This window comes from Ambystoma mexicanum, chromosome 2q, assembly GCF_040938575.1.
Source record: "Ambystoma mexicanum isolate Mex_15411 chromosome 2q, UKY_AmexF1_1, whole genome shotgun sequence".
Taxonomy (NCBI): Eukaryota; Metazoa; Chordata; class Amphibia; order Caudata; family Ambystomatidae; genus Ambystoma; species Ambystoma mexicanum.
Window position 1 is genome coordinate 312,299,139 of NC_090924.1, and position 22,290 is coordinate 312,321,428.

The 22,290-nt window shown below is 45.8% G+C and overlaps 1 protein-coding gene across 6 annotated transcripts in view; it reads left to right on the forward strand.

Moving 5' to 3' along the window:
- HAGH (hydroxyacylglutathione hydrolase) overlaps nt 1–22,290 on the forward strand; it is a 933,635-nt gene that overhangs the window by 327,643 nt on the left and 583,702 nt on the right. For all 6 annotated transcript variants that reach the window (XM_069647285.1, XM_069647283.1, XM_069647282.1 and 3 more), the window contains exon 3: nt 15,265–15,329. In XM_069647285.1, coding sequence (XP_069503386.1) covers nt 15,265–15,329 — 65 coding nt within the window. The remainder of the gene's footprint in view (nt 1–15,264; nt 15,330–22,290) is intronic.

A 22,290-nucleotide genomic window follows, 5' to 3' on the forward strand; every position in this document is an offset into this window, starting at 1 on the left:
GCAGCCCCTGCAAAGAAAATTAGCATTTGTCCGTACCCCCTTTCGGAAGCCAATCTGTAAAGGATCCAGTCTGCCTGCCCCCTTTGCCCAGCCAGTTAAGTCCCTTAGCAAAAGAGTTGCAAAGATATTAGAAAGGATGTCCAATAGTGCAATTGGCCTATAGTTAGTAGGGAGCACCGAGGGCCCTTTTTGTGAATTAGCACAATAATCCACTCCCTCCAGCTGTCTGGGAGACGTGCTTTAGCAAGGATTTCTTTAAACCGGGTGGTCAGTAGGCGTGCCCATAATTTAGGGTGGAATTTTAGGACTACATTTAAGAGCCCGTCGGGGTCTGGGGCCCGTGGTTTTTTACTAAGCAAGATGATTAATTTTGTCTTCCGTAAAATCCAGGTACCAAGGCCCTTCTGGGCACACCTCCCTCCGAGTTGCATCGTCGGAGGCCTCCCTGTAAACCTTTGAGTAGTTACTTACCCAGTATTGTTCACTAATGGGGTTTATTAGCTGGTGCCATGTTGAAGACCCCACACTGTTTATTGCTCGCCAAAAAGCACCGATTTCCCTAGACCTAATTAATGCTAACATCTTTGCTGCATCGGTTAACATCCGCTGCTCTTTATAGGCCCGTACCGAGTTCTTGAATGCATTTTTCAAATATCTTTGATTCTTTTTTTTAAAAAACTTTATTTATACATTTAATATTACACATTGACAACAAAATGTAATACAATAACACAATGTTCAAAGAATACTTATGCAATACCATCATATTAACTTTATCCATAAAGAACAATCAATAATTGAAATTAAAATGAGAGAGAAATAGGACTGCAAGACTTATTTTTGGCCTTAACCCATGGACCACATCTCTCCAGCCCTCAAATCACTCCACTGGCTCCCGGTGGTTGCAAGGATCAAATCCAAGACCCTCTGCATCATTCACAAGGCTTTCTAAGGCCTGGGATCTCGTTACATCCAACTCTGTCTCTCTAAATATCTCCCTGTTAGTTCTTCGGTCCTCTAGCTCCAACTCAGTATAGGTCAGATGTTTCTCTAAGTAGAGAGTGGGGGCTAGATCTTTCTTTTGTGGCAGGAGCCACCCTCTGGGACGCCCACCCCGCCTCTCTCTGTCTTGAGCCAGATCTCCTCAAGTATCTCAAGATCTTCCTTTTCTCCTCCTCCTCCCCTCTTCCCTTCCCTTGCTAGCCTCCACCTGATGTTGTGACTGGTTGTCTGCATCCCTCATGAGCCTTAACAGGGTCAGGCTTTCCCTCGAACAGTCTTCCCACGCACTCTTACCAGCACTTGCCCATGGGCACCTTTCCATAACTAGGCTTGAGTCTAGGCAACCCCCTTCCCTGCACTAATTGCCACCCCCCTTGGTTCCCCAGGCACTTGCCCCTTGGCTCCCTCAGCACTTGCCTAACCCCTGGGGCCCCCCCTCACACCTGCACTTCTTCCTCACCACCTCTCCCCATGACCACCGCCCCCCGACCAGCGCTTCTAGTTATTGCACTTGCACAATTCGAATGTCACAAGGCCAGTAGGACCGTTATTATTATTTCTCCTCTGTTCCCCCACCCCCTTTTTTTGTCTTGTAGCGCCTGGAATCACTTCTGCTGTATAGGCACCATACAAATGCTCAATAAATGAAATAAAAATGATTCCTTGCTCCTTCATACTACTTCTCTCTCCTGTACACTACTACTCCCTACACACTACTACTACTTCCTCCTCACCCTACTACTCAAACACCCTCCTTTTTATTCAGTGTCATACACTTCACAGTCGCTCCTTACCTTTAACTATTCTATACAGAATTGCCACACAAACACGCACACTCAAACAGGAGTACCACTTACACTCAACCAATACCTTACAACTCCCAAATGTCTCCTCCACACTCCTCTGCTTCTTTCTCCATACTACTGGTCATACACCTCTATTGACCTCACCTGAGGAGCCCACACGTCATGCTTCTTGTAGTGCCATTTTATAGCCCACCCCTTCTGGGGATTGACTCCCTTTCCCTGACCAATCTGGCTCTGTCTTCCCAACCGTTATGGTTTCATTGGGAAGAATTCAAGAAAAAGGGGGCTGCTTGGAACAATCACAACGGCAGCCTGCGAAGGGCAATGTTAAAATGTAGGTTTCCTATGATGGTTCCCAATGCATACTATATGGAGTAGCAAGGATGTTTTTCCCGCTTTGGTTCTTGGCGATCTAGGCGGATTGTGGGCTTGCTGGTGCTTTCCTGCTGCACCATGCTGCACCATTGTCTGCCTGTAAGATGCTGGCTCTTTTATAAGGCTTGCTCGCTCCCTCCTGCTTGCCAGTGAGTGTTGGTGTAGGTCTGCATGCTGATTGGTCATTTTACACTGTGTTCCGCTGGTTCGGCATTCCCTGGATAATATCTGACGGTTTGTCAGGTCAGATGATTTTTCTATAAAAGAAAGGGAAAGACTGGCGTTTTATAGTGGATGCATGGTTTGTGTTCGATGTACACTGCAAAAAGCTGTGTTGCCACAAAGGAGCAGGGCTAGGAATTGGGAACTTCTCAACCGCCTCTGTCCCACTCACGTGTATCACTGGCACTGGCTTACACCTTGAACGGAGAATAGCACAGGGGCAATGTTCTGGTCTTCGAAGCAAGACCACGCAAAGCAACAGAGGTTCGAATCCCGGATCCGCGCTTAGAAACCAAACGGTTTTAGGCGCGTTACAAAAGACCAATTACCAAACGGTATTAGGCGCGTACCAAGAATACAATTAAAGGGTGTAGAAGCCCTGTTTTTAAAATAATTTGTATTGATTTAATACCATGATGCATGTAATTCCGTCTCGGAGAGGGTGATCTGCTAACAAGATCTGTTTCATTTGTTCCATGCCAAAGTTATAGTGGCATGTGCCCTATTGCATCAATGTAATGATCTGCAGGGCCTGCTCTCCAATGGGACAGAGCAGGTTCAGAGGTTACAGGGGCCCTTTTGAAAGCTGCCGTAAAAACCAAGTCACTTCAGCGCAGAAGCTGAATTTAAAGTCTGCACTTCTGTTCCAAAACCACTTAGTCATGAGGAATACCTATTCTGGTGGCAGTTTAATATTTAAATATAAAGATGTTCGTGAGTTTAGGGGTATGGTGGATAGTAATTCACAGAATTATAAGAAGCCACATCTGTTTTATATCATACATCAGTACTGTGAGCCCATGCCAGCTATGAAAATATTGTGTGCATTCTGGTCAGATAGCCTGATAGCTCCTCTCTCCAGCAGAACAGCGGGATTGTAGTTGTAATTGTAATTGGTTATTTATAACACGCTTAATACCCAGACGTTTCTAAGCGCGGACCCCGGGATTGAGTCTGTGTTGCTCCGTGTCGTCTTGCTTCCAAGGCGAGCAAGTTGCCCCTGAGCTATCCTCCCGAGACATCTCTCCTGAGAAATACCATCCCAAAAGGACTTGCCTCACACCAGAGAACACCCTACCAAAAGGGCTTGGATGCTATAGGTATGATAAGGGGGAGGGGCTAGTGTAGGCAGAGGGAGCTCAGCTCAAGTTGTAAGGGTTCCACCATCCTGTTTCTCTATGTACCTCTTTCCTTCCTGTCTCCTCCACTTCCTTTAGCACTGAGCACTTTGGGTATGATGTCAGAAGGGAATGACCCCATGTCCCAAAGACAGGGATCGGACCCCTTAAATCTGGCCTGCTTTTGTCCAATCACCTGTGGACTTTTGCCTATAGAAGAGAGGGTCTTCCTGCCCTTTCTCTTTCTTTGATTCACTTTGGACCATCCAGGCAGAAGAAAGATTTCATGTGGACCTCTTTTCGGAGAGTGTAGTTTCCAAAGCCTTACACCAGTGAGGTGAAGATTGAGTGTCCAAGGCAGAGGCAGGCTTTGCTCCCTAACTATCCCCAAGGCACATTGTTGGTGACCTGCTGTTGGAGCAAGTACTGCCTCTCTGATCACTACACCAGTACCCAGGCCCTCATTGGAGGTGAAGGACTCCTGCAGCTGTTTGCCATCCTCCCACTTGTGTGGCAGAATGATAAAAAGGACTGGTCTTGGGGGCGTGGCCAAGCAGTAGACCGGGAAGACGGAGCTCCAGTGAGCTTTGGGAGGGACTTCCATGTAGGCCTCAAATTTGCCCTGAAATTATATAACTTTGGTCCAAAAACCGACCCAGACCCATATAAAGGTCGACTCCATCTGTCTACCGGAACAAAAGCAGAGTTTTGGTAGTTTCGGGCGAGAATGGAGCTCCGAAAACAAAGCCGCTGCCTGAGACAAGATGGCGACTGCTGAGCGAGCAGAGTGCGCCAAGTGTACCTGGAGGTGCCCGAGAGGAGCAAGGTCCACCATAGTTAATATCAAGCCACAGAGATCAAGCCCAGCCCTGCTGTGAGCCCAACCACAGAGTGGGTCACATCCCGGGGAGCAACTGCTATCAGCACTCAATAACAGTTCTTGCCCGCAAGCTGCGACTGGGAATGCAGCCTTTCTGGGCTCTCCCACGCCAGCGCAACCCCCGGTGGACTGCTGACACACAACAGAGCCCTCACAGTGCTGGTTCTTGGAGAGGGGTCTCGGCCCCATCACTATTCACTAGGCACAGCACCACTGCTTCCCTTGCCTCCCCCCCCCCCCCGCAATACCCCTCCCAGCCGTTCATATTGCTGGGAGCGGGGTGGGTGGGGAGCATGGACGCACCAGTGGAGCTGATGAAGGCAGAGCCTGATGAATGAGAGCTGAGAGGCGGTAGACTGAGGACACTCTGGCTCGCACTCGTGAGCATGCACCTTTCAGAAGCGCTCGATCGTGGAGAAAGTTGCCCACTTAACTGGCTCTGGCAACTCGTTTTGGAGGGAGACCATCTGGGCACCTGATCCCAATAAGCGAACGGCCTGGCAGGGGGTTCCTCACAACGCCAAGCTTTGCCACTGTGTACGACTGGGGTTGCGGCACCACTGATTGAATCCTCTTGCTTCTCCTCTGCTACTACTACTGCCAGCCTTCCAACTCCCGCTCCAGCTCTCTTCTACTCCTGCTTTCCTGCTGGGGCCTTTTAGGCCTCACAGGTTTAATGATTGTTTTCAGGTGTGGGCTATTAGCCTCAATTGCCTGACTGCTACAATGGCTACTCAGCTCAATTGCCTGACTACTACATCTTCATGCCTCTTCAGCCCTCTTCCTCATCTCAGTACCCCTAGGATCATGGGACATGTAGTTCTTTCCAACAAAGTTAGTTTTTCCACTGCTGAATTCCTTGTAAGGGTAGATTTAATTCCCTTAAGGTTTTTAACAGAGGGGCTGTGAGATTTAACTATTACAGAGGAAGATGGTTTAGAGAAGACATTTCTATAATCCTTTGCATTTCACCCTTGGGATCGAGGAGGTTATTTAGTTTGGGTGTTAGGCAGAAACCTGTGCAGTTCCCTTTGGGAACACTGCAAAAGATTTAGGACTACAGGTGTTGGCAGTAAACCCACTTGGTAGCAGTCTGCACCACACAGATTCACTGTTGGTAGCTGTGGCTGAGCAGTCAGACTTCCCTCAAGAAGAGTTAGGCAGTATGTAAAGTATACACAATAGGCACTCAGATACCATAGCACAAGCAAACACGGACAAGAGCTTTGGTATCAAAAGGGATATAATTATTTATTTAAAAAGACACACTTATAGAAACACTCCAGCACTAATATTGTAAACCACTTCAAAAACACTGTTACTATTACTATGTACTCCACAAATTCCCTATCAGACAAGTCTTAGTTAACACCACTTATTTCCAGACAGAGGTGAGCGCTTAACTAAAGATAGCACTCTGATAAGTTAACGAATTGGGAGGGAAAAAGGCAGAGATTTTGGAAAGCACACAACACACAGTCTTTAGAACGTTTAGAGCAAGGCAAGAAAGGCAGAGTCCATCGGTGGGCCAAAGTCCAAAGGCCAGGCCCGCTCTTAGAGAGAGATAGGCACACATGTGTCCAGGATCACACGGTTAGACAGAGTAAAAAAAAAGTCTTGCAAATAATTCTTAAAGAAGGAAGTGAACTTTTAGAAAAGATTAGTTAGGGTGTCCCAGGCTAACCAGGATCGAGAGCCGAGGGCTAAAACTACCTCGTACAATCGGTTGCAAGGGAAGCCGGGCGGAACACAGTACCTTAAGTGGAAAGGATCCTCCAGCGGGGGCAGATGTTCCTGGCAGCGTCGTCTCGAGGAAGAGAAGGTCTCAACTAAGAGGAAAGATGAAGCTCGTTGCACTGCCAGGGATGAGGCCAGCCGTGGAGTTACCCAGCCACAGGGTACAACCCTTTGTTCGCGGTTGCGGTAAAAACGTGGTATTCCGGCTACCAAGAGTGCTTGGCACAGGTAGGACAGCCACGAGATGTTCCAGGAAGTGAAAAAGGAAGACAAACTGGTTATCCCCACCAGTCAAAGGAAGAAGACTCTCCGGAATGGAGATCTCCTCTGTCGTTGGGAGTGAAGAGTCGGTTCAGCAGGGCTCCACCGGTGGTGTCGTCATTGCAGGTCGGCTCAGCCGCTCCCTCGTCGGATTCTTAGGTCATGTGGCGACTTCCGAAGAACCAGTGCAAAGACCCTGCTTTTATGCAGCAAACCCCCCTTCATTCAGCCTAGCTGTCACTCAAACATGCTAAGTGGTGAGCGGGGCGGCTCACCACTTGGGCCAATCACACCAGAGTGCGACATGAGTTGGCAAGGCAACTCAGTCCAGGGTGCCTAAAACCCCCTCCGACACCCCCTGTGGTACCCAGACGGAATGGCACCACTTTGGAGGGCTTCTGTGTAGAAGCCCGCCAAAAGTGGAACAAAGGGCTCAACTTTGGGTTAGAGTCACAGAAGCGAACACATACGCCATTTTAGAACCGAGTTTCGGCAAAAACTACCAACCGGAGAATTAATATTAATTAAATAAACCGGCGGTATGTCCGAGGCTATGGTAAATAAAAAGTATTAGCCTCGAACAATGGGAAAATCCCATAGAGAAATATTTGCGGTCGAATATAACGAGTAGTATCCACTGCCACCAGCCAAAACTCGATCAGGGGGGACGGAGACGTGCCCCTTCGAACAACAGACCCCGGGGCAATCGAATTGCCCCGACCAGTACGTCCACAATAAGATGGTTTGTACTGGTTCTGTTGAGAATGTAAGACTAGTAAAGTCAATGGTGACTTTACATGCCCTGGGAGACAGTAGTCAGTCCCAGGGTATGTTTGGGGGTCTCTAGGACACCCCTGTGTTACGGCACTGAGGGTGCTGTGTAACACATATCACAAAAATATATGAAGCCCTATGGAGTAAAAGACCCCATAGCCCATTAAACACATCTAGAGTCAAGGAAACACACTCAAATCATGTCCAAGAGTGAGGGTAAAAGAGTCTCACTCTTGGCAGGAGAAAAAAAAATAAACCCAAGAAATCCAGCAAAGCTGCTGGGGGACTCACTAGGTTAGGAAATTCAGCCTAAACAGAGAATTCTCCCTAACACTGGGATACCAAAAAGGATCTTTCTTTTGGTATAGTGTGCTTTGATTTAGAGTTCACAACCTTTGATTTAATATGAGGTTGAGAGAGATTAAAATGGCATGAGGCCATAACCTCTTGAGGTACGTTGGGGAGAATCTTCTTGTCAGAGGAAAAATACAGTGTCTCATCCCACAGAATCTTCTCATCACCCTGGGCCTTGTCTCCTCCCAGGTGATTCTACTGCAGTATACCACCCCCAGCGTTGGGATCAGGTAGCATCTGCTTTCCCCTGGCTACCTGGGAAGAGACACTGCAGGATTCTTCACAGTGCATAGGGGTTAGTTACCTTATTGGTCTATGCCTATCTGATGGCTCTGCCTGGACCCCTCCCATTACAGATACTATTTCTAATACATCATTATAGGGACTGCTAATTGGTTGGCATTATCCATCAAAGTCGGTTGGCACCTAACTTACCAACCTAGGACACTTTTTCAGGACGTGAACAGAATTCCATAGTCTACCATACTTCCAATTAAAGAATACTGCTGGTCATCCCGGGGTGATGAGGCCTTCCCTTTCATTTGTACTTGGCCTTGTGTTCCATCTGGTGTCTGTGTGTGTGTACTAAGGAACTTCTGCAGGTGTCTTATCGGTGTTTGGCTCATAATGAATAGCCAGTGTTTATGTCCAGATCACTTATTCGGGTGCCATGTTTGAGAGTGGATTTCCATCTATTAATTAAGGTTTTAGCTAATTCTGACATGCATGTTGCGTTCTTTGTGGCCCCTTGGGACTCTCACCAGTTACTGTCTATAACGTCTTTTGGCTTTACTGGTCTCGTGAACCTGGATATGAGTGACGGTTTGTGCTCCTATTAAAAATGTATTTACTTGGGAGTCTACCGCTTCTCATCCTGGGAACCATTCTCTTATGCCTGCGTTTTATTCCTCTATTACTCCCTTCCTTGTTCCTGACCTTGGCTCGGGCTGTGAGCTACTGTCTGAGCTCTGCATGGGTTTCTAGAATACATGTGTTTTTGTAAATTCAGCATCTTGGGTTCTGAGGCCTTGCAAATTCTGAGACCTGCTGCAGCCTCTTCATAAGGAAAATGGCTGCACTTCTATCTTCCTTTCTCCATACTGATGACCTATAGCCAAATCTATTCATCTTGTATGTCTGACATACGATGGTGTATCCAGCATCTCATCTACCTATGATTTGACTGGCCTATCGGTGTAGTGAGTCCCTTTCTTGATACACAGGTACCTCCTGTCCTTTTATACTGTGTTACACTATTTATAATGCGCACTATTTGTGCATTCTAGAAACTTGCTATTCCTTACTTGTGTCGCACATTCGAACTAATCCTTTATGGCAGATTGCATGTACATCCACTTTGGTTAAGCATATTGTTTCATGTAGCTCAGTTTAACTCTTATTATGAACCACCTTTGGACTTATGACGTGGTGAGGCTGCCTCAGTTTGTAACGTGTCTCGCCATTGCAGTGATGGGGCGGGGCTGGGCAGAGGGTGGTCATGACATATTCATCTGTCGCATCACACATTTCATATGTGTTAGTAGAAAGCCCTAGAACCATACACTGGACACAATTCAGATGTTAGGACTCAACTCCCTAGGCTGTTCTCCAGCGGTTTTAGGCACTCTCCCAGCACTGGCATTCCTTCAGGAGACTCACCTGTTACCTCAAGACTAGGCACGTATGGTCTCTAGGGCCTACCCTAAGATATACTTGACCGCTAGTAACCCGAAAAGGGGATGACTATTCTAGCCCAGAAGGGGTTCCCATTACAGGTTCTCAAAGTGCTGAGGGATGCAGACGGCAGAATTATAGCACTAAATACCAGACTGTGTGGCCACAAGATTACCTTGGTTTCAGTCTGCACCCCGAATATGTGACATGAGAGCTTTAATGCCTTGACACACTCACTGATGGGCTTCTCCGATGGGTCACTGCTAATTGCAGAAGATTTTAACTGTTTGGTGGATCCCTTAAAGAATAAAACTCTTCCACCAACTGGCACTGACAAACGTAACTTCTTGACCATGACTAAGCTTTTGAGGGGCCTCTCGATTATTGAATCTTGGAGCTTCTTTCATCCAGGCTAAAGGGATTACATATTTTACTCTCCAGTTCCTAATTGTTTTTTCTAGACTAGATATGGTATTGATCTCCAGCACGATTATCCCCATGGTCATAAAATGTGAAATTCTCTCGGAGGTCTTGTCTGATCGTGCTCTGATTTGGATCTTGTTGGACCTTGGTGTCCTCTCCCCAATGGAGGAAACAATGGCGCTTCAATGATTTTCTATTGAAAGACGTAGCCATGTGACTTCATATAACGGATACATTGGCCAAATACTTTATCAAAAACAACGGTGGTGTCATTGACCCCAGTTTACTATGGGATGCCGGGAAAGCAGTTACTAGGGGGGGCATTATTAGTCAGGCAGCATTATACACAAGGGTCCGAAAAGCCAGGGGAACGGCTTTGGAAAGGGAAGTTAGTCGCCTAGAGTCCCCGGTAAAATGTAAAATGCACGCAAATCCCTGGGAGCCCAAAAAGTATTGGAAACCCACTTGACTGATAAAGCAGGGGGGGCGTGGCCAGCACGCATGCTGTCAGGAGGTGAATCTGCTGGGCTCCTGTCCACGATCCTTGACCAGAGCCTGAAACTATGCACAAAGCTATAATTTCGCCCTACTAAAAGCAGATCTAAGTGGACGAACTCCTTCCCCGCCTCCCCGAAAGCCTCGGATCGAAAAACGGACTGAGTGTGCTGCTGTAACGGCTGTTTCGGGAGGTCCCCCTGCGCCCAGCAAACACCTTGTGTACCCAAAAGGAACACCGCGTGACTCACGATAAACATTTTTGGATCGAGAGCAAAGAAAAAAAAATCCAATTTGATTGAATATGGCAATAGCCGGATGTTCTCGGAGTGTTTATTGTGAAATAAATGTACTTTACAAATTGTACAGTCTTGCTGGTTCCTTTTAAAGTACAGTTTTATATTCCGAATTGTGACGCGCTGTGTTGTGAGACGATGTGTGTTGATTTCCGGGTTCTGTGTCACGTCAAGTAGGTGATGAGTGGGCGCGATTGGCTACGCTGCCCAGTAACGTCACGGAGAAAGGCGGAGAATATCGCTAGGTTTGGTGATGTCAGGCTCAGGGGCGGGGATATGATTTAGTGCCCCAAGGTCAGTCCTGCTTGGGCGATGTGGCCATGGATAAGATTATCACAAGATGGCCGCACCCTGCTGCCTGATTTTGCATGTGTACAAAAGAGGAAAACTAAGGTAAGGTGCATTGGAAATGTTTGTGCGATCGATCAATGTATGCTTAAAAGCACATGCCCGAACCCTCGGGACAATAATATTTCTGAGCGCACTTTTCCTTTATGAACTTGCAGAAGTATTGTGTGGGTGTTTCTTTGCTGAGGATGATCTTGTAGATTTCTGTTGGGGAGCCGGCTGTGTTCTTTCCTTCACCAGTTTAGTAAAGTTTTCTGTGGAAATGCCTGGGGATGCGTCTGTGATGATATCTTCGTTAATGTCCTTTGACATAGCACTAATGACTTGCTGGATGCTTGACTTTATTCATAAAGAGGCTTACCAGGTTGTCACGAAATGTATTGTTGTGAAACCATGCTGTTGTAAAAACTATGCAGTATTGTGATGCAAAGATGTCTCCGCTAAGACCTCTCCACCAAGATCTGCGGGATCCTTAGAAATTAATTTGGTCCGCAATGAAGATTACCAAAGCGCACAGCGCATGAAGTCTTGATTCTATAAAAGACACGCAGGCGAGCATTATGCTCAACTTCTTTAATTACTGCTTCCAGCAGCTTTTCAAAATTCTTAACCTTTTATTTTTTTTTTACATCAGCCAGAGGCTGTAAAACAAAACTGTGTACAAACAAAAAGGAGAGAAGTTAAACTACCAATCCCCATGAGTCTCTACTGTATGGTAGTCCTGAACCTCTCTCACTCCCCCAATCAGGGCTCATCCATAGCTACAAATCCTTGTTTCCCTAAAAGTCTAGGAACAAGAACAAGTCCCTTCCTCTGAGCCTTCTGAAACCACTCCTGTAATCAAGTAACTCCTGTAGTCCGTCTACTGATTATCTTCCCCGCATGAATAGAGAGACCGGGGAATACGCCACCCTGCCATCATATAACCAACATACAGTACACTACATCAACATAGCGTATCCGCTGGGAGGGATAATTTTCGCGCCACCTCCGTGTCTTTAATACAATCAATACTTCCAGCGCTTTGGTAATCTTCATTCTAAGTCAAGACCGGAGACAAGCATTATACTTGTTCAAAGCGCTCTAGCCCAGCTGTGCCAATATTGGAAACCGGCTTAAAGTAGAAAGTCCTGAACACAGAACTAGACCAGTCTTTCTCTTTCATGATCTCCTGCAGCGGGACCCCCGCTGCAAAAACCTTGGAAGCCATAGCTCCTCTAGCCTAATGAGCCTCAAATAAAGAAATATCAATACCTGCTAAAGCCACGATTTATTTGACCCATCTAGCTTTGGTAACAGATGCTACAGCGTGATACGGTTTCCTGCGCGCAATCAATAATTGGTTTAAGCGCTGTGGTCTTACTGCCGCTATTGCCCTCATAACTCTTAATGCACTGGGTACGCATAGATTGCAATTGTTAGGACAGTATGGGTAGGAGATGAGACTAGCCGGTCTTGGTTCGCTGCACAATATTAAATGCTATTCCTTCTGGATAAAAAATGTTTGTCAATTTCTAAAGCCTTTACATCCGAAACTCTTCTGCAGGATACTAGGCTAAGTAAAGTGGCCAACTTTCCTGATAACCGTTTCCCTGACAGGAGGTCATTACTTGGCCATTGTTCTAACAGATTTAGCACCCTGTTAACATCCCACAAGGACAAATATCTTGGCTGAGGTGGTCTGCTCGCTTTCACTCCTTTTATTAATCTGGCTACTGCTGAATGTTCTCCTGCTGGCGCCCCATCTACTAGTTTGTGCTCAGCTTAGAAGGCTGATCTGTAAACCCCTACTGTTCTGAATGCACTCCCTTGAGTGGGCAGGCTTGCTAGAAAGTTTATCACCTGCACTATAAGGGCTGAAACAGGGGGAACACCCCTCCCCCTGTGCCATAATTTCCAGGCCTGCCAAGCGGAACTAAAGCTCTGAATGGTGGAAGGGGCTCATGATACTCCGATGAGCTCAGTAGCTTCCTCTGAAAGCCCTGGAAAACGCCATCTGCACCTGAAACTGTGCATGCTAATAATGTTAGTGTCTGACCTTGCTCTAGCGGGTGCAGGGATCCCGCCGTATCTGTCAGGTGATCCGCCCTGTGCAGAATCCTCCGGGGGAAATCTGAAGAAAGTTCCATCAGAACTGGAAACCAGTCTCGCGATTTCCATTCTGGTGTCAGTATCACTATCTCTGCTTTGTCCCTGCGTGCCTTTTCTAGTACTCTCGCCAGCATCACGAATGGGGGAAATGCATAATGGACTTGCTCCTCCCAACTGTGTAGGAAGGCGTCTTCTGTCCCTAGGGCTTCCGGACCTAATCTCCAACTGAAGTACTTTGGCAGTTGGGCATTGAGTCTCGAGGCAAAAAGATCTGTATGGAAACAACCCCACACTTGCTGTAGACCTCTGCATCCTCTTTACCCTCGACCTCTGTTGGGGAAGAAAGCATCTTGCTGCCTTGACTCCCAATATTGTGCTCTAGGATCTTGGGGCCTTCTGTGAGAATTAAAACGGCGGGTCGAATGGCCCTTGTGTCGGCCGGCCCCTGCAAGAACTCTCCTGGGGAAAACCTTCTGGATGGAACTTGTGCTTTTTCCAACGCTAGCAGCAAAAAAGAAGAGGAAAGGACCTAGGGAAACAAGGATTTGTAGCTATGGATGAGCCCTGATTGGGGGAGTGAGACAGAGGCTTGGGACTACCATACAGGAGAGACTCATGGGGATTGGTAGTTTTCTTTACTCTCCTTTTTTGTTTGTTTATACACAGTTTTGTTTTACAGCATCTGGCTGATGTAAAAAAAAAAAAAAGTTTAAAGAATTTTGAAAAGCTGTTGGAAGCAGTACTTAAAGAAGTTAAGTATAATGCTCGCCTCGGGTCTTGACATAGAATTACCTTTTCAAAATGTGTTTAATAAGAAGAGCCAATGTCCCATCTCTGGACAGTAATGTCAATATTATTCTCTTGAACAGTTTGAACCCACAGGTATAACTCTGGGCAAACCTAAAAGCACATCTTATAACACACAAATAAGTGAACATTCTGCACAAGCCACATTTTGTTGCAACAGGAGAGATAACCCTAAATGAGCTCTACCGCACAGCGAATAGAAATTTCATTCCAAAATAATCAGTTGGAGTGGTGTTTCCTTGTCACAATTCATGGCCCCTCCTCCAAACATCCTTTTACCAAAGTGAATTTGACTTGCCCCCAAAGGGTAGCATGATTCATCCCCAAGCTATTTATGTAGCAATTGGTATAAGCCTCTGTCACAGTAGAGGCCCTATATTTAGAGTCAAACAGAGTCAAGGCCCCACCATAATTGAAATAGCTCAGTTATATCTGCTATGAACCATAATAAGAACATTCTGAGACAATTCTAATGTATGCTCATTATTCCATGAACACTAGAGGCTAGTGGAAAATGTATTAGTATTGTGTTACTGCATACCACAATATGGGGATGACCTCCACACCCAACCTATAATTTGTGCCCTTTTTGTCCAAGCTGGCAGATGTAAATTGATCAATTTTGCAAAAGGCTTGCTTGAGACATCAAGCAAAGAAATTAGGTAACCATTACTTGAAGGTCATCCTTTGCTTTCCTGATAGATGTGCTTCCATGAGTCCAGAAACCAGTCCGTAGAGCTGCTATCTGAGCAGTTGGAATAAAATGAGTCCAAAGCTGTGGGTAGGATTTTAAGGCCAGATTGGACATTCCTTCAGGCCTTGATGTGTGAGATAGGAACATCCCAATTTTATTACTACCTCTTCCTGAAAATCTGTGACCCACTACTTTTATGTTTGCCAAATGAAGGCTTTTACTTGGAGTTACGTGTGCTACCCAATCTTAGTAATTCCAAGCACAGTTACCATAAATCTACAGGTTTAATTTTTATTGATAATGTAATACATGTGGTCCCTTCAAAATAATACAATCTTCCTAGATAGTACTTTTTCCACAATTCAGTGTTGTGAAAGAACACTCCCAACACCACTGTATACCTCAGTTTGTGGCATCCATCTTATCGGAGCATTAGTTATCGAACAGATCTCTGTTTCATTCATAAATGCGCTTAAACATTTCTAATGTTGGTTTTCCTTAACCTATGTATGCCCACCCATGTATTGGTCCCCGTGACTGTTACATTTACTCCCCTCCACAACCTGTTCAGAATGTCACTTAAACTCACCCCATTGTAAGAAGCTTGCTGCTTCCAGTCACATCTGATTTTGTATTTATTGTATGTACTTTTGTGATCAAAAGAGCATTGTTTCGTCCTGTTTATAAATGTATAAATAAAATAAATGTACGGCCTTACCAGCAAAATGTAGAACAGGCAGCTTTTCTGTGATTTCTATCCCTATGATTCTCACTTGCTTGAGCTTGTCTGCTCGTATCCTCCTGAGTGTGAGTGCATGCTTCAATCCCCATGATACAAAATTCAACCAGAGGAGCTTAACTTTACAGTACCTATTGCTGCCTAGATCTGATTGTCTCTTTCTTGCAGGTTGTAGATGCCGTCAAAAAGCATGGTGTCAAACTGACTACAGTTCTTACTACCCATCACCACTGGTAAGCATTAATGCTAATGAAATCCTACATGAGAGTAAATCTATTTTTTTCTCCCCCGCCCCTTTCTTAAGATACAATATTAGTATTGTATATTAGAAAATAGGGAAGACCTTAAGACCTGGGGGTTCAAACAAAAATTGACAACTTCTCTTCTGATTGATAAGGTAAAAGTGCGTGGGGGCAAGTGGCTGAATGGAAATGGTGAGCTGGAGAGTTCCCTGCAGCTGGCCAGCGGTTTAGCAGGTTCCCCTCCCTAGGAATCTGTAAATTGAATAGATAAAACATTATTTTTTTAAAGTTATGAATATTTTAAGTTACCGAGGGGGTGATTTTATAATGGCTATAAACCCCTTACTTGGATCTTTAGACATGTACTAATACTGGCTAAGTCCCAAGTTTTCCTCTGTCATCATATAATGGCTTTTCATTATTAATGACAGATGTGTTGATTGCTTAATTGGTCTTTTCTTTAAAATATAATCAGATATTGTGGTCTCAAGGTCCCAGAACAAGGACTTTCAAACTCAATGTGATTGGGCATTAGGGTTCAGGAATCCTCCTTTCATCTTGTAAAAGCCATTTAGGCTTAAGTGAGAGGGGGTGTAGGTCAGTGAAAGTGGTTTGATTGCAGACAATAGAATCCGTGGCAAAGCTCCTGAGCCACAAATCTAAATATTGAAAATCAAAATCACACTCTTGCTTCTTGTTCCGAATCTTGAAAACCTCACTTTTTGTTATTTGGCTATGCTTGTTTTCAGCAGTCTACAAAACGCCCAGTCTACTTGCAAAATGGTAATGCTTCAATATCTATACTTGGGCTTTTATCTCTGGTTTCATCGACTTTTCAATGGGAGCTTACCCTGGGCTTCATTTTTATATACTTGATTTTCAGGATATCTAGTATCCTGATCTTCTCTGGAGATTCTGACTGAAAGAAGAGGGGGGGATACAATTCTGAGTAGGGCAAGGACTGGAGATTTCCAGAGATTTGTGATAGTGCTGCTATGTCAGATGTATGCTTGGTTCAAGATTTGATGGTACAAATAACCCAAGAAAGCTATGCTTTTTTGCTTTGGTCTGTCTACTGTAGTAAAGGCTGTAATTCCATGCAGAAAGATAAAAAAATGTACATAGGCGATGCTCTTCGGAAGCACGCAGACGGAAGCATTTGTTTTTCCTAGTAAATAGTAAACAACCTGCTGTCTTTCCACCAAGGTCCAACTCCGTAGAACATAGATGAGAAATAACCAGAATTCTGGCTAGATAAACTAAAAGAAAGGTAGGCTCTTTTAAAACAGTATGTAAAATGCAGGAGGGGGAGGGGTGTGTCTTAATGATCCATATGACGATTGTCTGATCACAATGCTGATCGTGACCTAATGTTAACATAGCTCAGTGAGTTTAGTGCTTGCCTCTTGCATATGCCCTCAACCCTCAGTCACGGCCAAATCATTCACCTCTTCATACTTCTTAAGTCGAAAATATAGTACCAATACAGTCAGCAGGAGAAATCTGACATTAGGTTTGAGATATATGTTGGGATTTTATTTCATTATCCCTGAAGGCTGTTGAAGATGTCTTCTTTATTTCCTCACTGAAGGAAGGGTGAAAGGAAGGAAAGGTCCCAACATCCTCGTAAAATGAAAGTGCACTCTGATGAACAGTGAAGGTCTTTGGTGGGGGAGATGTTGGGGAAAGGACAGAAGTCTATGACCTTCCCTATAAATGACTTATCCTGGCCTACCTGCATCGCCTGTGTCTTGCAGGCATTCCAAAGATACCTCTTAAGAAAGAAAAGTCAATTATTCCCACCTATGGATTGTAATCCCTGAAAATTGAAATGTAATTTACAGCAGAAAAAAGAACATCTGAGATTGTAAAATGCGTGTTTTGCTTATAAATGTGAATAAACATTCAAGAACTGATGCATTGTCAATCAGCCTACCCCTGACTAATCCATTGAGTAGCTATGTTCCATCCCTAGAGGTTGCACATCCTATTCTTGTATCTCCCTTTGAGGGGGAAACCCTTGAATGAGCACCTCCCATCCATTTTAAAATGAGAACTACAGGAAGAGATTATTTTTTTTAGGCTTTGAGCTTTTCCTTTAATGTGGTTTGCTAACAGTGTACTATCTCATCAACATACAGGAATGTCTTTTTCGGAGTTTAAGTAAAATGTGGAAAATAAAATGGGTGTCTGGCGTACCCTTGTGACGACTGTATCTGCAGTAACATGCTAAAAACCCTATGATCTATACCACAAACTGCTCTTTTTTTCCATAATCTCAAAGGAGTTGGAAGAAAATTCTCTTTAATCTCTAAAGGGGAATGGGGCTGCCTCTAGACCCGATTTTGAACCCATAGCAATTTCAAAGAAAAGAAAAAGCCATTGGTATATCATAGACAGGCCTCCTATTGAGGAAGAAGAAAGACAGTAAGGTCGCTACAACAGTCTGAGAGACTGCATAGTTTAAAATAAATCTTCAGCTTTGCCGACCCTTTGCTGCAGTGAAATGTGTTGCCATCATAAATCCTGTTAATGCAGTTCCCATTGCTAGACTGTCCTCTTTTACCAGTGTTATGCCACCTTTTCTCTTCAACGCAGATATGCTCACATTGATGAGGGAGTGCTGCTTTTGGAAGAACACGTCTTCCACATCCCAACTTACTTCACCTTTAGAAGAATCAAGTGCTCCTACAGGGATTGAAATGTAGATTCAATGAGAAGGTGCTAAAACCAGCTCATGGGGGTCGGGCAGGAGCTATCACTGGAGGAGCAAGGAGCGAGTACACAACGCACCGCAAACCTGATTTCTACAGGAAAGGCAAACTAACCTTGTGCACATTACACATGATCCTTTATGTTTAAATGTGTGCTAGATGTGACCTAATTCTTCTTTAATAACATTCTCAAATTCTTAAAATAAATGTCACATTTGTATGTTTGTAAGGTACCTCTTAGCCTGGAGAGCCAAAAGTAGCACCTGGTAGCTGTTGCTTTCATGGTAAGTAGGCTCTCTTATTCTAGACGCAGGAGCTAAAAAGCTTGCCGCAATTTCAAACCCTGGCTCCTAGGCTCCATATTAATGCCATTGGCAGTTTCATTGCCGGTGCAGGTTAACCTTCTGAGGAGGATATTAGTAGTTGTCAGGATCCATCCCTGGAAGCTGTGGCATAAGGGGAAGATATCGTCACAGAGAACCCTCAATTAGCGGGCTAGTCCTCATGCAACATGGCTGACATTGTTATTTGAGCAAGCCCCGCCCACTTTCCTGCGCGTTGTATCTGTGTTGTTCGCCTTGATACTAGCGCTCGGCTAAACCTCCGTTTGGCTTCTCCTGTGCCTCCTGCAGTGGATTTCCTTCCCGCTTGTATATTCCAGCCTTCACCCTTAGTATTCCATGGCTCTCTGCCGTTTCGTATTCTCTTTCCTTTTTCTTCCGGCGCCCTGCCGCTCTTACTCGCGGCTTGTCCGCCATCCTCACGATCCTACGTGTTCCTCCCTGTGCCTTTCGTGGATCCAACTATATCTGGTAAGTAGGGACTGTTACTACCCTTTCTTCTATCCTTACCGTTTCGTTTCATTACGGAACGCCTCTCCGTTCCGGGCTATACCCCTCTCCCCTTTTTACTCTCGTATCACTCCACTTTGGCTCCTTACCTTGTATCCAGCCACTGCTACACGGATTGGATCCTGCCTCCTTTGCCTCAAGTCTTCTTCACTGTTGTTAATACAGAACGGACTTACCATAACCACAGTGTCCTGTACTCACTCCGGATTGCTAACATCCACTCCAGCCTTTGAAGAGTCTATTTCCAAGATCCACCTCCTCAAGAATGCACAGGGTTTTTTGCCGTCCATCGGTCTTTTCCCTGTCGTGGGGGCTTGGCTCCTCGGGGCCCCCCAAGACAGGTTCCACCTCCTGTCGAAGTGGCCTCAGAGGGAGCCAGGCCCTATTTACATGACAGGAAGTCTAGAGACAAGCCCGCAAAGGAAGATACAAGGACTCTCCGAAAGCATTCCAAGCACCCCAAGGACAAACGAGAGGAAGCTACAGGTGAGGAGCAGGGTGGTGAAAGGGAACAGTCTGACAGTAGTATACCTCCTACAGCACCTGGTACTTCCAGGCGGACTCCTATCAAAGTGCTAGCCAAGCCCTACACCACTTTGCTTCCGGGATCAGATGAGATTGACCCCAGTTAGTGTGGTGTGGCTGTACCTGAGCTCCTTTTGTATGCAAATTAAGTCATATTAATATGTTAACCCCCAACAGTTATTAGACGGCAACTTAAGTATTTAGGCAAGATCTGTTATGAGTGGACACAGCATGTGAATCTGGAAAAAACAGTTTCAATGGCATGCCACGAAACGAGGAATAATAGTTGACCATTTGGAATATCTTGGTCTTAGATTCTTTAAGAATGGAATATCTAAGTTTCCATATGGACGTTCTGTGGGAGTGCACCCAACGGGCAGAAGACATGCACTGGAAATGGATTATATATGTACAATCTGTACTGTTCAATCTCCATGTATTAAATATGTCAGACAAGAATTATAATCTCATTAATATTAAAAAAGAGAAATTTAAGTTTCTTTGTGGACTGGGATATGATATATTTTATTTATATCGCGCCCATACACAAGTTTGTCAGGGTATGACGAGGCAAGGGAAGGGTACAAAGGAGGACGAAACACTGATCTTACTAGGCCCAGTGACATTGAGAACACGCAAGTGCAGAGGAGAGGGAAGGGGGAAGTGCAAGGGGCAGGGGAGGAGTGGAAAGTGCTGAACGAGTGTCAAATAAGTGTAGGAAGAGGGGTTTAGGGTTGCAGATACAGACCAAGTGCAGAGGTTGTCAGGAGGCAGTGCGGGTATGTGGCTGGGTGGCCAGGGATTGGGGCCCGAAATCGGAAGGTAGCCCAGTGCCGAACTTGCAGAGATCAGCAGGGGAGAGGGAGAACGAAGGCAGAAGCAAAGAGGAAGGTCTTGAGGTGATGCCGGACCCAAAAATGTTTCTCCTCAAGTTTCAGAGAGGCAGGGAGGCTGTTCAAGAGGGAGGCCCCAGCCGAAGAAAGAGATCTTAATCCTTGCAGCCACTGGGAGCCAATGAAGAAATTTCAGGGCTGGAGAGATACTATCCATGGGCTTGAGGCCAAGGACGAGTCTTGCAATATTGTTCTGGTTGAATTGCAAAGGGCGGAGAGTAGATGCAGGCAGATTTAGAAAGAGGCTGTTGCAATAGTCCAGCCTAGAGAGAACCCAAGCTCTAGAGACCGTGAGCTTTTGGGGTAAGGAGAAGAAAGGAAGAATACCTCTGAGGAAGTGCAATTTGTAGTTTGACTTCTAGAGATGTCAGAGATGTGTGGAAAAACGGATAGTGTGGTGTTGAATATGACCCTGAGGTTCTTAGCCTCACAGGTGGGAGCAGGGACAGGGCCAAGGGAGGCCAGCCAGAGTGACAGGAAAGGAAGGTGCAGGTGAGCCGATGAGGAGGATCTGTCTTACTGGCATTAAGGCAGGGGTCTTTGGCAGCACACCACTCCAGAATTGCAGACAGACAGTCAATCGGAGATGAGGGAGGGGGGGAGAAGAGGTAGCAGAGGGGAGCCTGAAAACGAGCAGAGTTTCATCCGCATAGCACTTAAAATTGGAGCAGATGGAAGCAATGCGGTGGGTGAGGGGTGCCAGGTATTGGTTGAACAGCCTGGGAGAGAGGTTAGACCCCTGGGGAACACCACAAGTAGAGAGTGAGATATAGGAAAGGAAGGACTCAAGTTGGACCTGGGAGGGTCAGTTGGAGAGGAAGGAGGTCAACCAGGCCAGAGCCTGATCAGTGATACCCAGGTTATCACAGAGGCGGTTGAGCAGGATGGCATGGTAGACCATGTCAAAGGCAGATGAGTGATCAAGTAGGATGAGGACAGAAGGGAGATTAGAATCAAGGTTGGAGAGCAAGTCTTCCCGGATGTTCAGGAGAGCAGTTTCCGTGCTTTTGGCTGCTCTGAAGCCAGATTGATGGTCATGGAGGCAACCAACAGAATCAATGTGGAGATTAGGCTGGGAGATGACCAGCAGTTCCAGGAGTTTTCCCAGGAAAGGAGAGATAGAGATCGGGCAATAGTTTGCTGGGGTTGGCTTTGGGTTTCTTGATAAGAGGGTGCACAAGAGAGTGCTTCAGAGGGGAGGGGAAGGCTCCAGAGGCAAAGGAGTGGTTGCAGAAGTCGGCCAGGGCAGGAGCGAGGGTGTCAATATGGTCCTTGATGGTTTTGGACAAACAGGGAAGAACTTGTTCTGACAAGACTTTCACAGATTGGAGTTGTCTGGAAATCTCGTCAGAGGAGAACAGAGGAAAGGAAGAGAAAGAGAAAGGCGGTCTGGCTGCAGGGGTTGCCGGGGGTAGCGATGAGATGAGAGGGGGGAGAGGATGAGAGGGTGGTCAGGATATTCTGGGTTTTGGAGATGAAATGAGGGGCCAGGGCAGTGCAGAGGGCCTGGGAGGGGACAGGAGAAGTACAGACTGCAGCAGGATTGGCCAGCTCCTTGCAGGTTTTAAAGAGTTCGGCCGAGTTGTTCGATGCCTCAGAGATGCAGGCTTGGATGTGGGCTCTCTTCTTTTTTTTTATATGTTTAGTTTGAACAGGCAGGTTATAACAATACATAGCTTAAGCATTTGCGACATGAGGCATAAAACAACTCAATTATACTCCCTTCCCGCTCCTCCCCAGATCCTAAGTTCCTTCTTCCCGTCCCCGCTGGGGATCCCCATCTTGTACAGTTCTCCTGGCTAATTGGGGCTTGAATGTCGGGGCCGGGAAGTTTTGGTCAAAGTCTAAGACCGGACCCCAAATATTATGAAAGCGGTGTAGAAGGCCTGCCCCGGCAGCTGTCACCTTTTCAGCGATCAAGATGTCCCAGATTTTCATCCACCAGAAGGGCATGAGAGGACCTTCCGTC